General features: G+C 39.1%; 2 protein-coding genes and 1 pseudogene across 3 annotated transcripts; all 3 read right to left on the reverse strand.

The window, feature by feature from the left end:
* Nucleotides 1–1,064, reverse strand: LOC308519371 (olfactory receptor 7A10-like; annotated as a pseudogene). Its single transcript has one exon. The product of its transcript is annotated as an olfactory receptor 7A10-like (transcript).
* A 9,330-nt stretch (nucleotides 1,065–10,394) lies between these two features.
* Nucleotides 10,395–11,363, reverse strand: LOC308519372 (olfactory receptor-like protein OLF4; the record flags this gene model as incomplete). Its single annotated transcript, XM_081091334.1, has 1 exon — nucleotides 10,395–11,363. One exon carries the CDS (start codon nucleotides 11,361–11,363, stop codon nucleotides 10,395–10,397), a length of 969 nt encoding a protein of 322 aa, XP_080947460.1.
* A 9,238-nt stretch (nucleotides 11,364–20,601) lies between these two features.
* LOC308519373 (olfactory receptor 7A10-like) lies at nucleotides 20,602–21,570 on the reverse strand (the record flags this gene model as incomplete). The annotated part of the gene is made up of 1 exon (XM_081091335.1): nucleotides 20,602–21,570. One exon carries the CDS (start codon nucleotides 21,568–21,570, stop codon nucleotides 20,602–20,604), a length of 969 nt encoding a protein of 322 aa, XP_080947461.1.
* Nucleotides 21,571–23,216: the final 1,646 nt, after the last annotated feature.

The following is a 23,216-nucleotide window of genomic DNA, read 5'->3' on the forward strand; positions in this document are numbered from 1 at the left end:
TTAAATTGTATAGAAATCATAGAAACAGAAACTCCAGGAATAAACAAAGAGAGTAAATTCTACATCCACAACATCTGGCTCTGAGGCTTTGAGTCCAGCTGTCATGTGCATTTCTTCAGCCCTAGAACAATTGGTACTTTTATAGCTACCATCCCAACAAGTCTTTTCAGAGCCCGTTTTATGTCTTTGTTTCTGAGACTGTAGATGAAGGGGTTCAGCAGGGGTGTGAGAACTGTGTACATCACTGAGGCTGTTGCACTTGAGCTGGGGGCAGCAGCAGAGCTGAGGTACTCACTTATGCTTGTTCCATAAAACAAGGAGACAACCAAGAGGTGAGACGCACACGTAGAAAAGGCTTTATACTTCCCCTGAGCTGATGGGATTCCACAGATGGAGGCCACTATCTTAGAGTAAGAGTAAAGGATACCAACAAGGGGACCACCAGCCAAGAGCACAACTACAAAATACATCACCATGTTATTAAGAGAGGTGTCAGAACAGGCGAGTTGCACCATCTGTTTGATTTCACAAAAAAAGTGGGGGATTTCCAAGTCTGTACAGAAGGTTAGTTGCAACACCACTAAGCATTGTAATAGGGAATGCAATACACTCATGATCCAGGACACCAGAACCAGCAGCCCACAGAGCCGGGGGTTCATGATGACCATGTAGTGCAGGGGATGACAGATGGCCACAAACCGGTCATAGGCCATCACAGTCAGGAGGAAGTTGTCCAGTCCTACAAATAGTAGGAAAAAATACATCTGGGTGATGCAGCCTTCATAGGTGATGACTTTGCTCTGTGTCTGGATGTTCACCAGCATCTTTGGGACAGTGGTGGAGGTGAAACAGATGTCTACCAAGGACAGGTTGAAGAGGAAGAAGTACATGGGTGTGTGTAGGTGGGAGTCAGAGCTGACAGCCAGGATGATGAGCAGGTTTCCCAACACAGTGATCAGGTACATGGAGAGGAAAAGCCCAAATATGAGGGGCTGAAGTTCTGGTTCCTCTGATAATCCCAGAAGAAGAAATTCTGAAAATCCTGTGAGGTTCCCTAGTTCCATGTGGTGGAGGTGACTACAAGGATATAGGAAAAATAACATTTCCCAAAACTAGCATTAGTAACGAAGCATGAAGACTACATCTATATTGTAGAATTAAGTAATTAATTTCTGCTTTTGGTGTATAGCCTAGTCTCCTTTAGGACAGCCCTAGTGTCATTTCACCTTAGAATTTCCTTTTCCATGTGAAGGCACATGAAGAATTCTTGGGTCTTATTTGATTCTTGCAGTACAAAAAAGAAAAGTAAAAAAGCAATACATGAGCTGTCAACTCAGCATGTTGACTATAGTTAATAGTGTATTGTGTATTTGAATGTGGCCAGAGTGCAGATTTTAATTGTCCTTATCACAAGAAAAAAATTGTAACTTTGTGTGGTGACAGATGTGAATTGAACATTGTGGAGGACATATTGCAATATGTGCAAATAGAGAATCATTGTGTTGTTCTCCTGAAACTAAAATAATGTTTTATGTCAATTATACTTTAATTAAAACTTTTCTAAAGCAAAAGGAAAGAATCCAGTAGGACTGACTTACAGATTGGACCACATGAAATTTATGAACTTTATTCATTTTCCACAGTCATTATTAAACTGATAATAAAGTCCATATCTCCATTTCTTTGTTAGGAAGAATCCAAGAAAAAATAGAATAAGAAAATATAGTAAACAATATTTTGATAGTCTGAAACATGACAGATGATTACTAGACTTGGTGTAGCAATCACATTTCTATGTATATAAATGTTGAATCACTATAGTGTACACCTGAAACTAATATAATATTACAAACTATACTTAAAATCAGAATAAAAACACTTTGATAACACTATCAAAAACAAAGAACATTCAAATGTATACTATAGCGAGAGTTATATTGGATGTCAACTATATTTTAATTTAAAATAAATTAATTAATAATCAAGTAAAGCCCAAAACTTACACAGACAAATTTTAATAATACTCCAAATGGCTTCTGAACCCACAAATTTCATTACTCATTCTTATAGGTAATGAAATAATTACAAAGTGAATCTCATTACCTTACTCTTTTTCATCTACCAAGTAAATTTCTGAAATGTGAATAGCTAAGGTGAGGGAACATACTGTGAAGTATATATCTCATGCACTGTGATTGCAAAGGTGTATTTGCAGCCTTCCTGGGTCTGGATCTCTCTCTCCCATATGGAAACATAGTCTAATATGCCCCATCATACAAATTTTAAAAGGCTCTCACATCATTGTATATTCCTCCAGAATTCATAACCTATTTGTCTATTCCTGTTAGTTGATAAAGTCCTTGAACTTATGATCTAGCTCTACTGGAAGGACTTTACACCTCCAATGCCCTTTCTTAAGTTGTCTTCTATTAGTAACATTTGGTTGTCAACATTCACCTGCATTTCTGAGTGCAGTGTTCACTTTCCTTTGAGCATCATGAATAAATACATTAATGTATTAGTAAAGCCAGCCTACAACCACAGTGATCACTGGTCCTGGGGCTATGTTCCTAGGTGAGTTTAGGTACAAGTTCTTGGCTTCCAGTGTCTCTGATCCTCTCCTGCCATGTCTGTTGGGTTCTGGGACTCACCTGCATGAGAACTCTGAGAGGAAGGTTTCCCTGTGGAAGTCCAAATTCTTGCGTGGATGGTTGATGATGCAGACCAGAGCTCTGTCTCAGACAAGACAACAAGGAGTCACGCCTTGGTCTCCCAGACAGATTTAGAACTTCAAAAGCAACAACCATGTTCCTTCCAACCAAAGGTTGCACATGCTGATGGTCTGCAGTAGAGCTGTGATTTACATTTTCTGTGTCTGCTCATTAGGCACATTTACTTCTTGTTACTCTAACCTCTAAGCACAGGATTCCCCTGGGGGACACTGGTCTGAACAGAATGGAGACTCTTCCTGCTGATTCTCTGTTCCCAGGAGACTATGTAATAAGCCAGGTGAGTGCAGCTGTGAGTAGTCCTTCATTAAATGCCCTGCTTCCTGACATCTACATCTTCCATTGCCTCAACTCTGAGTCAAACTTTCTGAATAAATGGACCTCGAGGGTATTATGCTCAGTGACAGACAAATACCATGTAATTTCACATATACGTTGAATCCAAAAAGAAAAAAATAAAATTGAAACACACTCATAGACATAGAGAGAGGACTGGTAGTTGCCAGATGAGAATGGGCTTGGGAGACTAGGAGAAGAAGGGATTCAGAAGTAAAATTGGTAGTTACAAAATAGTCATAGTCTGTATAGTACAGCATAGAGAATCCTATTTAATAAAAGAGTAATATGCAAATTGACCATTACTCCAACACACAAGATGGCCACCCTCATGTGGTCAAAGATGGCCGCCCCATGTGGACACAAGATGGCTGCCACAAGATGGCCAGCAGGGGTGGGCAGTTGTGGGCTGTCAGGCCAGCAGAGAAGGGCAGTTGGGAGGGACAAGGCCTGCAGGGGAGGGCAGTTGGGGGGTCCAGCTCTGCAGGGGAGGGCAGTTGGGGGGTCCAGCCCTGCAGGGGAGGGCTGTTGGGGGCAACTGGGCCAGCAAGGGAGGGCAGTTAGGGGTGACCAGGCCGGCAGGGGAGGGCATTTATGGGCAACTGGGCCAGGAGGGGAGGGCAGTTAGGGGTGATCAGGCCGGCAGGGGAGGACAGTTAGGGGCAACTGGGCTGCAGGTGTGTAGTTAGGTGTCAATCTGGCTGGCAGTGAAGTGGTTAGGGGCAATCAGGCAGGTAGGCAGGCAAGCGGTTGGGAGTCAGCAGCCCTGGATTGTGAGAGGGGTACCAGATTGGAGAGGGGTAGGATGGGCTGAGGGACATACCCCCCTCCCCGTGCACAAATTTTGTGCACCGGGACTCTAGTATAGTCAGTAATATTGGAATGACTATGTATATGGCCAGTTGGATATTGAAAATATCAGGGGAACACTGTAAAGTACATGCTAGTCTAAGCACTATGTTGTGCTCCTGCAACTAATAAAAATTATTGAAAGTAAACAGTATTTGAAAAAAGTCTAATACTGAGAAATTTGTCTGACTGGGTTTTGGGTCTTCAGAGCACAGATTTATGGTGGGGACACAACCCCTGATATCTCTAGAAAAACTCAGACATATGCCAAAGCAATTTCTTCACTGATACTGCTCCTAGGGCAATGGAAACTAAAGAGAAAATAAACAAATGGGACTACATCGAAATAAAAAGCTTTTGCACACAGACAACGGGGCATGAGGGCATGAATGTGGGGGTTGGGGGTAATGTGAGGATAAGAAAACAAATGTGATAACTTAATCAATAAAATATAAATTAATTAATTAAATAAATTAAAGAGATTTATCTAGGTAGGACAGGTTCTACGTGGACACATAACTCTAAACTCGAGATTTTCTGAAAACGGCGCTGACACAATGGCCTATGTCAGCTATTACCAGCCATCCAATGCCAAAGATATAGCCTCGAAAAGCCTTGAAAAACCTGAAGGAGGCACTGTGATGGGAGAGAGAACATAGTTTTCACAGTCAGGAGGACCTGAGGTCAAATTCTGTTTACCTGCTTGGGAACCTGAGACAAGTCCTGTACCTTTTCCGAACTGTGGCTTCTTCACATGTAAAATAGAGCTCTTTGCAGGTTGTTGGAGACAGTGAATAGAATGAAAGCCTGAATATTAATACTAACTGCTAACTAAATGTTAACACCTAGTCTCCTTTTCTCTCCTTTCCTTTCTTGTCCTACCATATGAGGAAGTTCCATAACATGGAAGATATCTTTAAAAATAGACCATGATATTGTAGAAGTTCATGAATTGGTGAAGAGGTTGAATTGCTTTGGGATGGCAATTCAGTTTTCGTTCATGTGTCCACGTCAGTTAGCTGATGTGGTTCCCAGAACTGCATTGAGAAGGATTCTGTGGCCATGTTTAGACTCAAGGGGAAAAATACTATGATGAATTACCAATGCCTGACATGGGTATGGAATGGGGGAGTGTTGATATGTATGCCAAATATTTGGCATAGCGAAACTAGATAGCTTTGGCAGTCTTTTCCAGCGCTACATGCTGATATTCAAATGAATGGAATGCTGCTTAACAGGCGTGTGTCCCTGTGTCGGAGGGAGCCAGGGGCAGCCATTGACAATTATAAAAGCCTGTCTGAATCACGTTCAATAAAGTTTGATGCATTTTGATTTAAAAGAAAAAATTTTTTGCACAGCAAAAGAAACCATCAACAAAACAACAAGAAACCCCACTGCATGGGAGAACATATTTGCCAATGCTATCAGCAATAAGGGTTTAATCTCCAACATTTACAGGGAATTCATACAACTTAACAAAAGGAAGATAAACAACCCAATCAAACAATGGGCAACGGACCTTAATAGATACTTTTTGAAGAAGACAGAAGGAAGGCCAAGAGACACATGAAAACATGCTCAAAGTCACTAATCATCTGAGAGATGCAAACCAAAATGACAATGCAGTACCATCTCATACATGTCAGAATGGCTATCATCAACAAATCAACAAACAACAAGTGCTGCCTAGGACATGGAGAAAAAGAAACCCTCGTGCAATGCTGATAGGAATGCAGACTGGTGCAGCCACTGTGGAGAACAGTATGGAGTTTCCTTAAAAAACAAAAAATGGAACTCTAATTTGACCCAGTAATCCCACTTCTAGGAATATATCCCAAGAAACTAGAAACATAACTCGGAAAGGATATTTGCACCTCTATGTTCATAGCAGCACAATTCAGCATAGCTAAGATTTGGAAACACCCTAAGTGTCCATCAGCAGATGAGTGGATTAAAAACTGTGGTACATCATCAGCAGACGATTGGATTAAAAAACTATGGTACATCTACACAGTGGAATACTACGCTGCAGTAAGAAAAGGAGTTCTTACCATTTGCAACAGCATGGCTGGAACTGGAGAGCATTATGCTAAGTGAAATAATCCTGTCAGAGAAAGATAAATGTCACATGATCTCACTCATTTATGGAATATAATGAACAACAAACTGATGAACAAAAACAGATCCAGAGACAGAGAATCATCAATCAGAACCTCAAACCTCAGAGGGAGGGTGGGGGTAAGGGAGAGAGGTCAACCAAAAGACTTGTATGCATGCCTATAAGCCTAACCAATGGACACAGACAAGGGTGGGGGGAGGCCATGAGTGTGGAGGGTAATGTGGGGACAAGGACATTACCTTAATCAATAAAGATTTTAAAATAAAATAAAAAGAAATGGGGGATATTTGTTCCTTTGGTATAAAACCTTGGGCCTATACTTCTTGGACTCATGACAAAACAATTAGGAATTTCATAGATACAGCACAAGTTAAGAACTGCCATTTAGTCCCTCACTATAAAATGTTTATTAAATATAAGAGATGCATTTAGATTTTATGCACCATTAATGAGCTTAGCACATTATTACAATTAGCAAATGCATGTTTTACAAAAATGCATTTTATGAAGTGATGCATCTATAAACTACCTTCTCCAATACAGAAATGAGGCACAGAAGGATTTAATGTTGTGCTCAAAGGTATAAGCCAAGAAAGGGAAGGGATTTTGATTGAAATTAGTCAGGACACTTCCAGATCTGATATTCTGGGGCAGTGGTTCTCCAACAGAGATGACTTTGCCCTTGGGGATATTGTAATGTCTGAAGGGAGCCTGGTAAACACCTACAAAGCACAGGACAGCACCCAGCAGGAATAGTTATGTAGCTCCAAGGGTCAATAGTGAAAAGGTGAGAACACTGATTCAAGACCAGCACCTCTGCATTTCAGAGGCTATCAGACCACGGATGTTTGTAGCTCAAATGCAAATTCTGATGGATCAAGTCTCCTGGGGGTCCAGAGACTGCATTTATGACAAGCTCCCAAGTGATGTTGATGCTGTAGGTCCTCCTGGTCTGTGGACTGCACGTTGGGTAGATGGGCTGTGGCTCTGTGTCACAGTCTGGTGTAGGTAGTTTTAGGTCTTCTCCACCAGGAATTTTCTGAGTATGTAATTTTGAAAGATACATTTCTCTTACTCTAAATAGGAGGATAAATTCTGTGTTTGATTCTTTTATATTAGGGCTCCACAGTGACATCAAATAAGTTATACCTGAAAAGAGCTTTGTAGTTGGCAGAATAAGGGCCTCAAAGGATGTCAACATCCTAATTCTGAGAACCTTGGAATGTTAGCTCACAGAGCAGGGTGACTGAGATAGGTGAAATAAAATTATTAACTAAGGAGCTTAGGTCAGATTACCCAGGTTGAACTAATGTCATCACAAGGGTCCTCTAAATGTGGTAAAAGTAGAAGAAGAATTGCAGTCAGAGAGACATTTGGAGATGCCATGTTGCTGGTATTGAAGATGGAGGAAGGGCCATGGGCCAAGGAATGCATGTGAACTGTAGAATGTGGAATAGGAATTGAGAATAGGAAAGGATTTGGAATGGGATTGGAAAGGGATTTCCAGCGGGGCTGAGGGGACTGGGTGCTGCCATCTTCTGGTTGTGGGCACTGCCATCTTTGAGGCCATGGCAGTCAATTAGCATATTCCCTCCTTAATTGCTGTGGGTGCTGCCATCTTTGAGGGTGTGGTAGTCAATTAACATATTTCCTCCTTATTGGCTGTGGGCACCGCCATCTTTGAGGGTGGGGCAGTGATTATCATATTCCCTCTTTATTAGCTGTGGGCGCTGCCAACTTTGCGACAGCATGAGGGTCAATTAGCATATTCCCTCTTTATTAGATAGAATTCTTCAAATTTCTCTCAAGGTATCTTTCATAATAATCATAGATGGGATTATGAATGAGCATGTGTGCATGTACATATATATGTGTTGGTGTGTACATGAAATATATATACAAGTGAACACACTTACACACAATGTTCATGCTTGAACATTTTCTTTGGACTCAACAAAGCATATTTAACATTTTATTTGTCCCTTGCAGCATCCGTTTGAAGTAAGGTTTATCATTCTACATTATCTTCAGAAAGAAGAAAACTGAAGACATGCGGAGTACATTATGGACAGGAACATAATGCAGTTAACACTTATTGTGCATCATTTCACATATTAATGGACCTACACACTATATACTCTTAATTTATATATGGCTTCTTTTTTAATATATGGCTTCTTTAATTCAGCAAGCTGTATATTTAAAATGTTTGTAGTTTGCTTTATGCAATTATACTTCAATAAATTAGTTAGAAATAAAAATTCCAGTGAATGATAACTCATGTCAGATCAAGAGCAAAAGTAGCTGCATCACACAGGAAAGTGGTGGTGAATATATCGTATAACTAGGAAGGGAGCAAGGTTTCATATATAAATATGGGAACTGTGATATTAAATTAAGGCAATTCACATTTGATAAACTATTTTTACATCAACTGTAAGATCAACACAAACACACACACATATATGTATTAAACATCAAATATTGATTGCAGAAAGAAGTGCAATACAGATGCACAAAACATCATGAAAGAAGTTTAGAAACATAACGAAGTGACTTATGATGAGCCCAGAATAAATCAGAACAATGTCCCACCATACAATGCCATTTGATTATTAAGGCATTATAGTCAAACAAGTCCTTTTAGGATGGCTTGTTATATGGCAATAGCTATCTGATCTATACTAATAAAAGGGTAGTATGCTAATTAGACAGGATATCTTCCAGACATCCTCTGGACAAATACATGGTGGCAGCAGCCGAGGCAAAGGAGTTAGGGATGGTCAGGCCAGCAGGGGAGAGCAGTTAGGGGGCCATCAGGCCAGCAGGCAGAGGCAGTTAGGGGTGATCAGGCAGGCAGGCAGGCAGGCAAGGGGTTAGGAGTCAGCAGTCCCAGATTGCAGGAGGGATGTATGACTGCCAGTTTAGGCCCAAACCCAAGAATTGGGCCTAAACTGGCAGTAAGACATATTGGGCCTAAACCAGTAGTTAGACATTCCCTGAGGTGTCCCGGATGGAGAGGGAGCAGGCTGGGCTGAAGGACACCCTCCCCTGCCCCCATGCATGAATTTTGTGAACCAGACCTCTAGTACAATAATAAAAGCAAACAAAACTGAGATCAAATATAATCATATGCTTTTCCCCATTCTAGGCATTTGTAGAGATATTTTAAGATAACAGTCATTATTACTCTGTGATTGAATTTTATTTCAGATAACTGCATTAAAAAGCATCTCCATTGAGGTTCCCTTGTAGGTAACCAGAAAAGGTTGAAAGAATATGCATAAGAATACTTATGACATAATCACAGAACTGGACAGGAATCCAAGCTCTCTAGTGTGTCATCCTTTGGTCACTCATGTACATGTATAGCATATCTATAGCTCACACTTTAGTATACAAATGAGTGACATGGGTAATTTGCTAACCTTTTAGTGGTTATGACTAGAGTAGGGTGAGATGCTTCATTTAGAACTAAAGAGGAATCATAGTGGAAGCAGAAGATAGTTCAATAGAAAACATCATTATGCCAAGCAAAGCATCAAATTGACAAATCCCTTTACATATGAACACTGATCTTACATACATCAATCAGTAAACATACACCATGAAAAAAAGTTTGGATGGAAATAAATATGTGACTTAAAGTTTTGCTTCCTCATACTTAAAGTCATCTCAGACCCTAAGGGCACATTATGTCAAACAATTTATAGAATTTGTGTTCTAACATTGACTAAAATTGGAGACATGTATTTGTTTGTCAGTTTGTCAGTGACTATGGTAAGAATATTGTCATCAAGCTAAATAAATACAGGGTCCTAATGAGGGAAGAGAAGCCAATGACCTTTTATAACACACACTGTATGTTAAAGTCTGCATTTTCAGGAAGAGCAGTTATGGTAGTGATATATGAAGAAATGAAGTATGAACAGGGTTAACCTGAGCTCTTATATTTTCCTCTCCTATGAAATGATATAAATGGCTTTGGTTACCAAGTGCACTTGATTTCAATAGAAGTGGTACAACTCCTGTTTGTTATTTAATAAAGTGAAAGAAAAATTACTCAGTATGATAAATTTCATTTAAAAAAATTGCTCTTAAGAAATCTATGTAGTCTCATGAGATAAATACGTATTACCAAATATTTCATCCAAGGTTGACAATCCTTTGGGAGAAGAGAAAAACAGCAATGGAAAAGCTGTCAGATCTCACAACATCAAGAAATTAATAAAGCGATACAATTAAATAATATAGAAATCATAGACAAAGAAAATCATAAAATGAGCAGAGAGAGAACATACTACTTCCACAACCTGATCTAAAAATCATGTCATCTGGCTCTGAGGCTTTGAGTCCAGTTGTCATGTGCATTTCTTCAGCCCTAGGACAAGTGGTCCTTTCATAACTGCCATCCCAAAAAATCTTTTCAGGACCCTCTTTAGGTCTTTGTTCCTGAGACTGTAGATGAAGGGGTTCAGCATGGGTGTGACCACGGTGTACATCACTGAGGCTGCTGCACTTGAGTGTGAGCTTTGGGTAACAGCTGAGCTGAGGTACACTACTAGGCTTGTTCCATAAAAAAGGGAGACAACCAAGAGGTGAGACGCACAGGCAGAAAATGCCTTATACTTCCCCTGAGCTGATGGGATTCCCCAGATGGAGGACACTATCTTAGAGTAAGAGTAAAGGATACAAGCAAAGGAACCACCACCCAGGAGCACAGCTCCAAAATACATCACCATGTTATTAAGAAAGGTGTTGGAATAGGCGAGTTGGACCATCTGATTGAGTTCACAGAAAAAGTGTGGGATTTCCAAGTCTGGACAGAAAGACAGTCTCAACACCATTAAGCTTTGTAACAAGGAATGCAGGGCACTCATGATCCAGGACAGCAGAACCAGCAGTCCACAGAGCCGGGGGTTCATGATGACCATATAGTGCAGGGGTTGGCAGATGGCCACATACCTGTCATAGGCCATCACGGTGAGCAGGGAGGTCTCCAGTCCTGCAAATAACGCAAAAAAATGCAACTGGGTGATGCAACCTCCGTAGGTTATGGCTTTGCTCTGTGTCTGGATGTTCCATAGCATCTTTGGGATGCTGGTGGTGGTGAAACAGATGTCTACCAAAGACAGGTTGGAGATGAAGAAGTACATGGGTGTGTGGAGGTGGGAGTCTGAGCTGATGGCCAGGGTGATGAGAAGGTTTCCAAAAAGTGTGATCAGGTACATGGAGAGGAACAGTCCAAATATGAGGGGTTGCAATTCTGGTTCCTCTGATAATCCCAGAAGAAGAAATTCTGAAAATCCTGTGAGGTTCCCTAGTTCCATGTGGTGGAGGTGACTACCAGGATATAGGAAAAGTGACATGAATAATAGTCCCACAAGCAAGCGTTAGTAACCTAGCATAAATGCGACCTTCTATTAGATATACTTAAAAATCAATGAACTAATTTCCATATTTGATGTATGTCTGGTCTCATTTAGAATATCTCTAGTCCGATTTCTCATTATAATTTTTTTCCATGTGAAGACACATAAACAATTCTGTGTCTTACTCAATTCTCTCATTAAGAAAAATAAAAAAAGAATCATTGGGGTCTAAAGCACAGTACGGTGACTCTACCTAATAATACTGTTTTGTGTAATTGGAACTCCCTGGAGTGTATATTTTAATTGTTCTTATGACAAGAAAAAAATGTAACTATTGTTGTGACAGATGTCAACTAGACATACTGTGGAGGTCATAATGCAATATAAGCAAATATAGAATCATTATGTGGTAGTCCTGAAACTAATATAATGTGTTATGTCAATTTTTCTTCAATTTAAAAAATTATTAAAGCAATGGAGGGAACACTGTAGGACTGACAGTTTGGACCACACAAAACTAATGAACATTATTCATTCTTCACAAACCTTTTATAATACATATAAGAACTAAATGAAAAACAGTCAGTTTGTATAAAAATCTCTAATTCTTTTTTTGAAAGAGTCCAATAAAAAAATTATTAAGAGAATATAGCCAACAATCTTGTGATAAGTCTGCACAGTCACTGATGATTTCTAGACTTGGTGCGGCAATCACATTGTAATGTATATAAATGTTGAATCAATATGTTTTATACCTGAAACTAGCTTAATATTGTATACAAATTATACTTACATAAAAATAAATGAAAACACCTTGATTACACTATTCAAAAGCAACAAACTTTCAGGGTACAACACAGTGAACGTTATATTGGTTGCCATCTATACCTTAATTTAAAATAAATTAATAAACAAGTAAATAAAATAACTTGCACAAACAAATTTTAACACAGACTTTAAATGCCTTACAAACCAACTAATTTCATTGCTCATTCTTATAGGTATTGAAATATTTACAATGTGAATCTCATTATCTTACTCATTTTCACCTACCTAATAAATTTTTTTAATGTGAATAGCCAAGGTGAGAGAACATACTGTGAAATGTATGTCTCAGGCACTGTGATAGCAAAAGTGTATTTGCAGCCTTCCTGGGTCTGGATCTTTCTAATCCATATGGAAACATTGTCTAATATGCCTCATGATAAAATTTAAGAAATGCTCTCACAACAGTATATATTACTCCATAGCTAATAACCTATTTGTCTATTCCTATTAATTGATAAAATCCTTGAACTTGTGGTCTACTTTTACTGGAAGGTCTTTACACTACCAATGCCCTTTCTTAGTTTGTCTGCTATTAATACCATTTAATTGTCTACATTGGCACTTGCATTTCTGAGTGCAGAATGCACTTTCCTTTGAGCATCATGAATAAATACATGAATATATTATTAAAGCCAGCTGACAAGCACAGTGATCACTGGTACCTGGGGTATGTGTCAATGGTTCTGTTGTGACTTTATGTACAAGATCTTGGCTTTCAGTATCTCTGATCCTCTCCTGCCATGTCTGTTGGGTTCTCGCACTCACCTATATGGAAATTCTTAGAGGAAGGTTTCCCTGTGGCAGTCTGAATAATTCCTGGATGGTTGATGATGAAGACCAGAGCTCTGTCCCAGACAAGACAACAAGGAGACATGCATTGGTCTCCCAGACAGATTTAGGACTTCAAAAAAAAAAAGACCAAGTTCCTTCCAACCAAAGGTTGCTTGGGTGATGGTCTTTGGTAGAGCTGCTATTTACATTCTCTGTGTCTGCTCATTAGGCACATTTACTAGTTGTCACTCTAACCTCTGCACAGAGGATTCCCCTGAGGGACACTGGTCTGGACAGATGGAGATCTCTTCCTGCTGTTTCTCTGTTCCCAGGAGACTATGTAATAAGCCAGGTGAGTTCAGTTGTGATTAGTGCTTCATTAAATGACCTGCTTCCTGACATCTACATGTTCCCGCGCCTCATCTCAACTCTGAGTTAAGTTTCTGAATGGATGGAACTAGAGGGAATTATGCTCACTGAAATAAATCAGTCAGAGAAAGACAAATGCCATATGATTTCACGTATTTATCAAATCTAAAGAGCAAAACAAAGAAAAAACTACAAAATTCCAACTAATAGACACAGTAGAGTCTGATGGTTGCCAAAGGGGAGAGCAGATTGGGGAACTGGGAGTAAATGGTGAAGGGATTAGGAAGTGCAAATTGGTAGTTACTAAATAGTCACAGGGCCCTGGTTGGTTTGGCTCACTGGATAGATCTTCAGATCAAAGATTGAAAGTCTCGAGTTTGATTCCTGGTCAATAGCACGTGACTTATTTGCAGGTTTGATCCCAGGCTCTGGCCAGCATGGGTGCAGGAGGCAAACTATAGATGTGTCTCTCTCACATGGATGTTTCTTTTTCTCCATCTCTCCCCCTCCCTTTCACTCACTCTAAAAATCAATGGGAAAATAGCCTCAGGATTATCAACAAAATGGTCTCAGGGATGTAAAGTACAACATAGGGAATACAGTCAATAATATTTCAATAACTATGGATGAGGTCAGTTTGGTATTGAAAATACCAGAGGGGGACACAGTATGCAAAGTATATGACATTCTAACCTCTATGTTGTACACCCAAACCCAATACAACATAATATTGAAAGTAAACTGTATTTGAAAAAGAAATCTAACACTGACAAATTTGTCTGGCCGGTCTTTGGATCTTCAAAGCATTGATTTATGGTGGGGACACAACCACTGATATATCTAGAAAATTATTTTTTCCCTCTTTAAGAAAGCGAAGGTATTTGTTTCTCTAGTATAAAATGTTGGACTCTATACTACTTGGCTTCATGATGATTTAGCCAAAATAATTAGAAATTTCATAGTTAAAGCAAAAGTTAAGAGCTGCCATTTAGTCCCCCCTATAAATGTATATTAAATATAAGAGATACATTTAGATTTTATGCACCATATTCCAGGTTAGCACATTATAACAATTGCCAAATGTATGTTTTGCAAAAATACGTTTTGTGGGGTAGTACATTTATAAACTACCTTCTCCAATAAGAAATGGGGCACAGAGAGATTTATATATATATATTCTACAAGCCTGGTGCACGAATCCATGCATGGTTGGGGTCCCTCTGGGTTGCCTGCAGGGATCAGGCCAAAACCCACATTTCAATGCCTCCTGCAGCTCCTACCTGCCACTGCTGCTCATCCCAGCCCCACTGTGCCTGTTGAGGGCTCGTGCCCAATCAGTCCTGATGATGAGAGGCTTGTGCTGCTGCATCAGTGCTCGCCAGCCATGAGCCCTGTGTCTGGTGCCTTCCCAAGGGGAGTGGTCTGCGGGATTGGGCTGAAACAAGCTCTCGGACATCGCCCGAAGGGTCCTGGATTGGAGAGGGTGAAGGCCAGACTGACGAACCCCACTGATGCACGATCGGGCCAAGTGGGTCCATGGTAGGGTTCCAGAACGTTTCCGGACCATCTCACTCATTCCTGGACCCCAGCAGCAAGCTAACCTACCATTTGGAGCATCTGCCCCCTGGTGGTCAGTGCACATCATAGTGAGCGATTGAACAGCCTTAGCATATCATTAGCATGTTACTCTTTGATTGGTTGTTCAGTTGTTCTGCCATTCAGTCTTTTTGCATATTACCCTTTTATTATATAGGATCTATGTAAATGTATGTATGTATTCATTTATATATATTTATATTTATTATTATTATTTATTCCAGAGAGACGAAGGGAGAGGAAGAGAGAGATAGAAATAGCAATGATGATGCTCTACGTGCATCTTCTACATGCCTCCTCCAGGGATTCTCCTTTTCACCCACGACCAGGGATTGAGACTGCACACTAGGCATGTGCCTTCGGTGAAAATTGAACCGTGACCTCCTGGGTCAACATAGGCAGGCAACAGAGGGATTTAATGTTGTGCTCAAAGGTATAAGCCAAAAAAGTGATGGAGTTTTGGAAGGCAGCTATGCTCACCACTATACCACCAACGCCAAAAAAGTGATGGAGTTTTGATGTGGCTGAACAGAGACCCTGAGCAATGGATGAATGTTTACTCTAACATACTACTGCTGTGAAAGAGAAGGTTAAGGGACTGCCTGGCTATAGAAACCAGAAAGCCTCACTCTCCTGCCTCTTCAGGCTTTTATTGTAACAGCAGTTTGGGATAAAGTTTAATTTTTAGATACAATCAGTAAGGTAAGTATTCTTGGGAGGACATGTGTCCGCAGTGTCCTTTAAGCAAGGACACCTAAAGATTAAGAATAAATATTCCAGTAAACAAAACAATCCCATCAAAAAATGGGCAAAGATCCTAAATAGACACTTTTTGAAAGAGGACATACAGAAGGCCAAGAGACATCTGAAAACATGCTCAAAGTCACTAATGATCTGAGATATAGAAATCAAAACAACAATGAGGTACCATCTCACACCTATCAGAATGGCTATCATCAACAAATCAACAAACCACAAGTGCTGGCTAGGATGTGGAGAAAACAAACCCTCGTGCACTGCTGGTGGGAATGCAGACTGGTGCAGCCTCTGTGGAAAACAGTATGGAGTTTCCTCAGAAAGTTAAAAATGGAACTCCCATTTGACCCAATAATCCCACTTGTATGAATATATCCCAAGAAACTAGAAATATGACTCAGAAAGGATATATGCACCCCTATGTTCATAGCAGCATAATTTACAAGAGCTAAGATTTGGAAACAGCCTAAGTGCCCATCAGTAGATGAGTGCATTAGAAAACTGGTACATCTACACAATGGAATACTACACTGCAGTAAAAAAGAAGGAACTCTTACCAGTTGCAACAGCATGGATGGACCTGGAAAGCATTATGCTAAGTGAAATAAGCCAGTCAGCGAAAGATAAATATCACATGATCTCACTCATATGTGGAATATAAAGAACAACATAAACTGTTCAACAAAAATAGATCAAGAGACAAAGACACACTGAACAAACCATCCAACCTCAAAGGGAAGTCAGGGGAATAGATGGGGAGGGTAAGAGAGGGAGCAGTAAGAGATCAACCAAAGGACTTGTATGCATGCATATTAGCATAACCAATGGACACAGACACTGGGGCAGTGGGGGCTAGTCCTGGGGGGTAGGAGTGGCTGGGGGAAGGGGTCGATAGGGGAGAAAGAAGACATATGTAATACTTTAAATAATAAAAAAGATTCCAGTAAACACCCAAGGGTCTGCATATACACAGACTTGTTTGGAAAAGTCAAGGAACAGTTATGGACTGTCACCTTCAGCCAACTTCCCTAGGTCAGAATTTCCTCCTTAGAAACTTTCAGCCAAGTCTTCCACCCTCCCCCACAGAATTTTTTTGGAATCAGTAAGGACACTTCAAGTTCTGAGATCAGGGGTAGTGGTTCTCAAACATGGATGACTTTGCCCCAGGGGATATTGAAATGTCTGAAAGAGTCCTAGCCAGTCTGGCTCTGTGGATAGAGCGCTGGCCTGAGGACTAAAGGGTTCTGGGTTTGCTTCTGGTCAAGGGCACATGCGTGGGTTGTGGGCTGGATCCCTAGTCCGGTGCGTGCAGCAGGCAGCCAATCAATGATTCTCTAATCATTGATGTTTCCACCTCTCTCTCCCTCTCCCTTCCTCTCTGAAATTAATAAAAATATATTTAAAAATAAATAAAATGTCTGAAAAGAGGCTGCTAAACACCTATAATGCACAGGACAGCTCCCAGCTCAAACAGTTGTTATCCACCTCCCAGTGTCAACTGAGAAAAGGAGGGAACACCATCTGTAGAACAACACGTCTCCATTTCATAGGCGTACAAATCACTGAAATGCAAATTATGATTCATCAGGTCTCCAATGGGCCCAGGGACTGCATTTCTGACAAAGCCCAAGGTGATGTAGATGCTGCAGGTCCTCCTGGTCTGTGGACCACACTCTGAGTAGGTGGGTCATGGCTCTGGGTCAGAGTCTGGTGTAGGTACTTTTAGGTCTTTTCCACTAGAAATCTTCTGTGTATGTAATTTTGAAAGACAAGTTTTCTCTCACTCTAAAGGGAGGATAAATTCTTTGTTTGATTCTTTTATATTAGGGATCCTGGTGACATCAAATAATTTATACCTGAGAAGGGCTTTGTCATAGGCAGAATAAGCACCTCAAAAGATGTCAACGTCCTGATTATGAGAACTTTGGAATATGTTAGCTCACAGAGCAGGGTTACTGAGATAGATGAAATAAAATTATTAGCTAAGGAGCTTAGCTCGGATTACCCAGGTTGGACTAATGTCATCACAAGGGTCCTCTGAATGTGGAAGAGAGTAGAAGAAGGATTGGAGTCAGAGAGACATTTGGAGATGCTATGTGGCTGGTTTTGATGATGGAGGAAGGGCCATGGGCCAAGGAATGCAGGTGGACTGTAGAATGTGGAATAGGAATTGAGAATAGGAAAGGATTTGGAATGAGTTTGGAAAGGGATTTTATTCTACTCTGGATCACCCAGAAAATCCAAACCCAACAGTCATTTTGTTCTAAGCCCTTTATTAGCCATTTCAGGCATCTGCTCTCTAGAACTTAAGATAGAAAATGTTTTGTTTTAAGCTACTAGTGTGGTAATTTTCTACAATAGCAATGGGAAACTGATATAAACATTTATCCAGTAAGCTATTGTTAGAGGGAACTGAGGTTAAGCCTTGCAAATCATTCAGCTAGCTTCCCTTGGGCAAAGATATTTTGGGTTGAAATCTCACATTATATAGAAAAAATTAGAGCTAGTTTAAAGCTATTGGCCCCATACATGGTATAAAAATTTCCCATCACGTAAAGGTAAATGTGGTTCTGATCTCGTGGCCTTTCAGGCATTAAGATAGAAAAAATAATTTATTAAAATTGAGGTCACACATTTCACTTTAAATCTGTGTCAAATTTTTTATATTTCTCTATTTCATGTAAATTCAGACATTTCTTTTTTATTTATATATTCTTCAAATTTCTCTCAAGGTGTCTTTCATAATAATAGATGGGATTATAAATGAGCATAAGTGCATGCACATATACATGTGTATATGTGTACATGAATTATATATACAAGTGAATACACTTACACACACTGCTCATGCTTGAACATTTTCTTTGGACTCAACAAAGTATGTTTAACATTTTATGTATCCTTTGCACTATCAGTTTGAAGTAAGGTTTATTATTCCACATTATCTTCAGAAAGAAGAAAACTGAAGTGGAGTACATTTTTGACAGGAACATAATGCAGTTAAAACTTATTGTGCATCATCTCAACTTACATATAAATGGACCTACCCACTATATAATCTTAATTTATATATGGCTTCTTTTTAAATATATGGCTTCTTTAATTCAGCAAGTTGTATATTTAAAATGTTTGCAGTTTGTTTTATGCAATTATACTTCAATAAATTAGTTAGAATTAAAAATTCTAGTAATTGATAACTAATGTTAGATCAAGAGCACAGGTAACAGCATCACACAGGACAGTGGTGGTGAATATATCGTATAACTAGGAAGAAGGCAAAGTTTCATATATAAATATGGGAACTGTGATGTTAAATTAAGGCAATTCACATTTGATAAACTATTTTTACATCAACTGTAAGATCAACACAAACACACATATATATGCATTAAACATCACATATTGATTGAAGAAAGAAGTGCAACAAAGATGCACAAAACATCATGGAAGAGGTTTAGAAACATAATGAAGCGACTCATGATGAGCCCAGAATAGATCAGAAAAATGTCCCACCATACAATCCCATTTGATTACGAAGGCATTTTAGTCAAACAAGTCCTTTTAGGATGGCTTGTTAAATAGCAATAGCTATCTGATAGAATAATAAAAGCAAACACAACAGATGAATTATAATCATATGCTTTTCCCTATTCTAGGCATTTGTACAGATATTTGAAGGTAACATTAATGATTACTCTGTCATTGAAGTTTATTTCAGATAAGTGCATTAAAAAGTATCCCCATTGAGGTTCCCTTGTAGGTAACCAGAAAAGGTTGAAAGAATATGCATGTTTGTGCAAAACTTATTACATAATCACAGACCTGGACAGAAATCCAAACTAGCTAGTGTGTCATCCTTTGGCCCTACATATATGACATATCTATAGATCACATATTAGTATACATAATGAATGATATGGTTAATTCCCTAATCCTTTTTGGTAATGACAATAGTTAGTGTAGGGTGAGATGCTTCATTTAGAACAATAGAGGGTATCATAGTGGAAGCAGGAAGATAGTTCAATGGAAACATGATTATGCCAAGCAAAGCATAAAATGGTAAGTCCCTTTACATATGAACACTACTCTTACATACATGAATAAGTAAACATACACCACGAAAAAAACAGTTTGCATAGTAGTAAATGTGGAACTTAAAGTTTTGCTTACTCACACTTAAAGTCATCTCTGACTTTAAGGGACTATTATGTCAAACAATTTATAGAAATTTGCGTTCCAACATCGACAAGAATTGGAGACATGTATTTGATTGTCAGTTGGTCAGTGACTGTGGTAAGAATATGGACACCAAGCTAAATAAGATACAGGGTCCTAAGGAGGGGAGAGAACCCAATGACCTCTTATAACACACACTGTATGTTAAAGTCTACATTTTCAGAAAGAGCAGTTATGGTAGTGATATATGAAGAAATGAAGTACGGACAGGGTTAAACTGAGCTCTTATATTTTCCTCTCCTATGAAATGATATAAATGGCTTTGGTTACCAACTGCAGTTTATTTCAACAGAAGTAGTACAACTCGTGATTGTTCTTTAGTAAAATGAAAGAAAAATTATGCAGAATGATAAATTTCATTTCAAAATAATTGTTCTTAAGAAATACATGTAGACTCATGAGAAAAATGGGAATTTAAAAATATTTCATCCAAGGTTGGGAAAACTTTGGGAGAAGAGAAAACAACAAAGGAAAAGCTGTCAGATCTCACAACATCAAAAAATTAATAAAGTGATACAATTAAATTATATATAAAACATAGAAAAAGAAAATTCATAAAATGAGCAGAGACAGTACATTCTTCTTCCACAATCTAATCTAAAAATCACGACATCTAGCTCTGAGGCTTTGAGTCCCCCTGTCATGTGCATTTCTTCAGCCCTAGCACAAGTGGTCCTTTCATAACTGCCATCTCAAGCAATCTTTTTAGGGCCCTCTTTAGGTCTTTGTTCCTGAGACTGTAGATGAAGGGGTTCAGCATGGGTGTGACCACGGTGTACATCACTGAGGCTGCTGCACTTGAGTGTGAGCTGTGGGTCACAGCAGAGCTGAGGTACACTCCTAGGCTGGTTCCATAAAAAAGGGAGACAACCAAGAGGTGAGACGCACAGGCAGAAAATGCCTTATACTTCCCCTGAGCTGATGGGATTCCCCAGATGGAGGCCACTATCTTAGAGTAAGAGTAAAGGATACAAGCAAAGGGACCACCACCCAGGAAAACAGCTCCAAAATACATCACCATGTTATTAAGAAAGGTGTTGGAATAGGCAAGTTGGACTATCTGATTGAGTTCACAGAAAAAGTGTGGAATTTCTAAATCTGAATAGAAAGACAGTCGCAACACCAGTAAGCATTGTAACAATGAATACAGGACACTTGTGATCCAGGAAAGCAGAACCAGCAGTCCACAGAGCCGGGGGTTCATGATGACCATGTAGTGCAGGGGGTGGCAGATGGCCACAAACCGGTCATAGGCCATCACAGTCAGAAGGAAGTTGTCCAGTGCCCCAAACAATACGAAAAAATACATTTGGGTGATACATCCTTTATACGTTATGACTTTGCTCTGTGTCTGAATGTTCGACAGCATCTTTGGGACGGTGGTGGAGGTGAAACAGATGTCTACCAAGGACAGGTTGGAGAGGAAGAAGTACATGGGCGTGTGGAGGTGGGAGTCTGAGCTGACAGCCAAGATCATGAGCAGGTTTCCAAACACAGTGACCAGGTACATGGAGAGGAAAAGCCCAAATATGAGGGGCTGCAGTTCTGGTTCCTCTGATAATCCCAGAAGAAGAAATTCTGAAAATCCTGTGAGGTTCCCTAGTTCCATGTGGTGGAGGTGACTACCAGGATATAGGAAAAGTATCATGACTAATTTTCCCACAAGAAACCATTTGTAACCTAGCATAAATGCTACCTTCTATATTTTAGAATCAAGATACTAATTTCTGTATTTCATGTATGTCTGGTCTCCTTTAGAATATCTGTAGTCCCAATTCTCATCAAATTTTTCTTTTCCATGTGAAGACACATAAAAAATTCTGTGTCTTACTCAATTCTTTCATTAATAAAAATAAAAACAAAAAAGGGAATGGTTGGGGTATAAAGCACAGTACGGTGACTATAGATAATAATACTGTTTTGTGTTCTTGGAAGTAGCTAGAGTGTATATTTTAATTGTTCCTATGACAAGAAAAAAATGTAACTATTATTGTGACAGATGTTAACCAGACATACTGTGGAGGTCATAATGCAATATATACAAATAAAGAGTCATTATGTGGTAGTCCTGAAATTAATATAATGTGTTATGTCAATTATTCTTCAATTTGAAAAATTATTAAAGCAATGGAGGGAACACTGTAGAACTGACAGTTTGGACCACACAAAACTAATGAACATTATTCATTCTCCACAAACCTTTTATAATACATGTAAGAATAAATGGAAAACAGTCATTTTGTAAAAAAAATCTCTAATTCTTTTTAGAAAGGGTCCAATAAAAAAAATTGAATAAGAGAATATAGCCAACAATATTGTCGTAAGTCTGCATGGTGACAGTTGATTACTACACTTGGTGTGGCAATCACATTGTAATGTATGTAAAATTTGAATTAATATGTTTTATATCTGAAACTAGCTTAATATTGTATACAAACTATACTTACATAAAAAGAAATGAAAACACTTTGATTACACTATTAAAAAGCCACAAACTTTCAGGTGCAACACAGTGAACGTTATATTGGTTGCCATCTACACTTTAATTTAAAATAAATTAATAAACAAGTAAGGAAAATAACTTGCACAAACAAATTTTAACACAGACTTAAAATGCCTTACAAACCAACAAATTTCATTTCTCACTCTTAGAGGTAATGAAATATTTACAACATGAATCTCATTATCTTACTCATTTTCAACTACCTAATAATTTTTTTTTAATGTGAATAGCCAGGGTGAGAGAACATACTGTGAAATGTATGTGCCATGCACTGTGATAGCAAAAGTGTATTTGCAGCCTTCCTGGGTGTGGATCTTTCCCATACATATGGAAACATAGTCTAATATGCCTCATCATAAAATTTATAATATGCTCTCATATCAATATATATTACTCCATAGCTAGTAACCTATTTGTCTATTCCTATTAATTGATAAATTCCTTGAACTTATGGTCTACTTCTACTGGAAGGACTTTACACCTCCAATGCCCTTTCTTAATTTGTCTGCTATTAATACCATTTAATTGTCAACATTGGCACTTGCATTTATTTCAGAGTGCAGTGTTCACTTTCCTTTGAGCATCATGAATAAATACATTAATGTATTAGTAAAGCCAGCTGACAACCACAGTGATCACTGGTACCTGGGGTATGTTTGGATGGTTCTGTAGTGACTTTATGTACAAGTTCTTGGCTTTCAGTCTCTCTGATCCTCTCCTGCCATGTCTGTTGGGCTGTCTGACTCACCTGG

The sequence above is a fragment of the Myotis nattereri genome (genome assembly GCF_964212035.1).
Source record: "Myotis nattereri genome assembly, chromosome: 5".
Taxonomy (NCBI): Eukaryota; Metazoa; Chordata; class Mammalia; order Chiroptera; family Vespertilionidae; genus Myotis; species Myotis nattereri.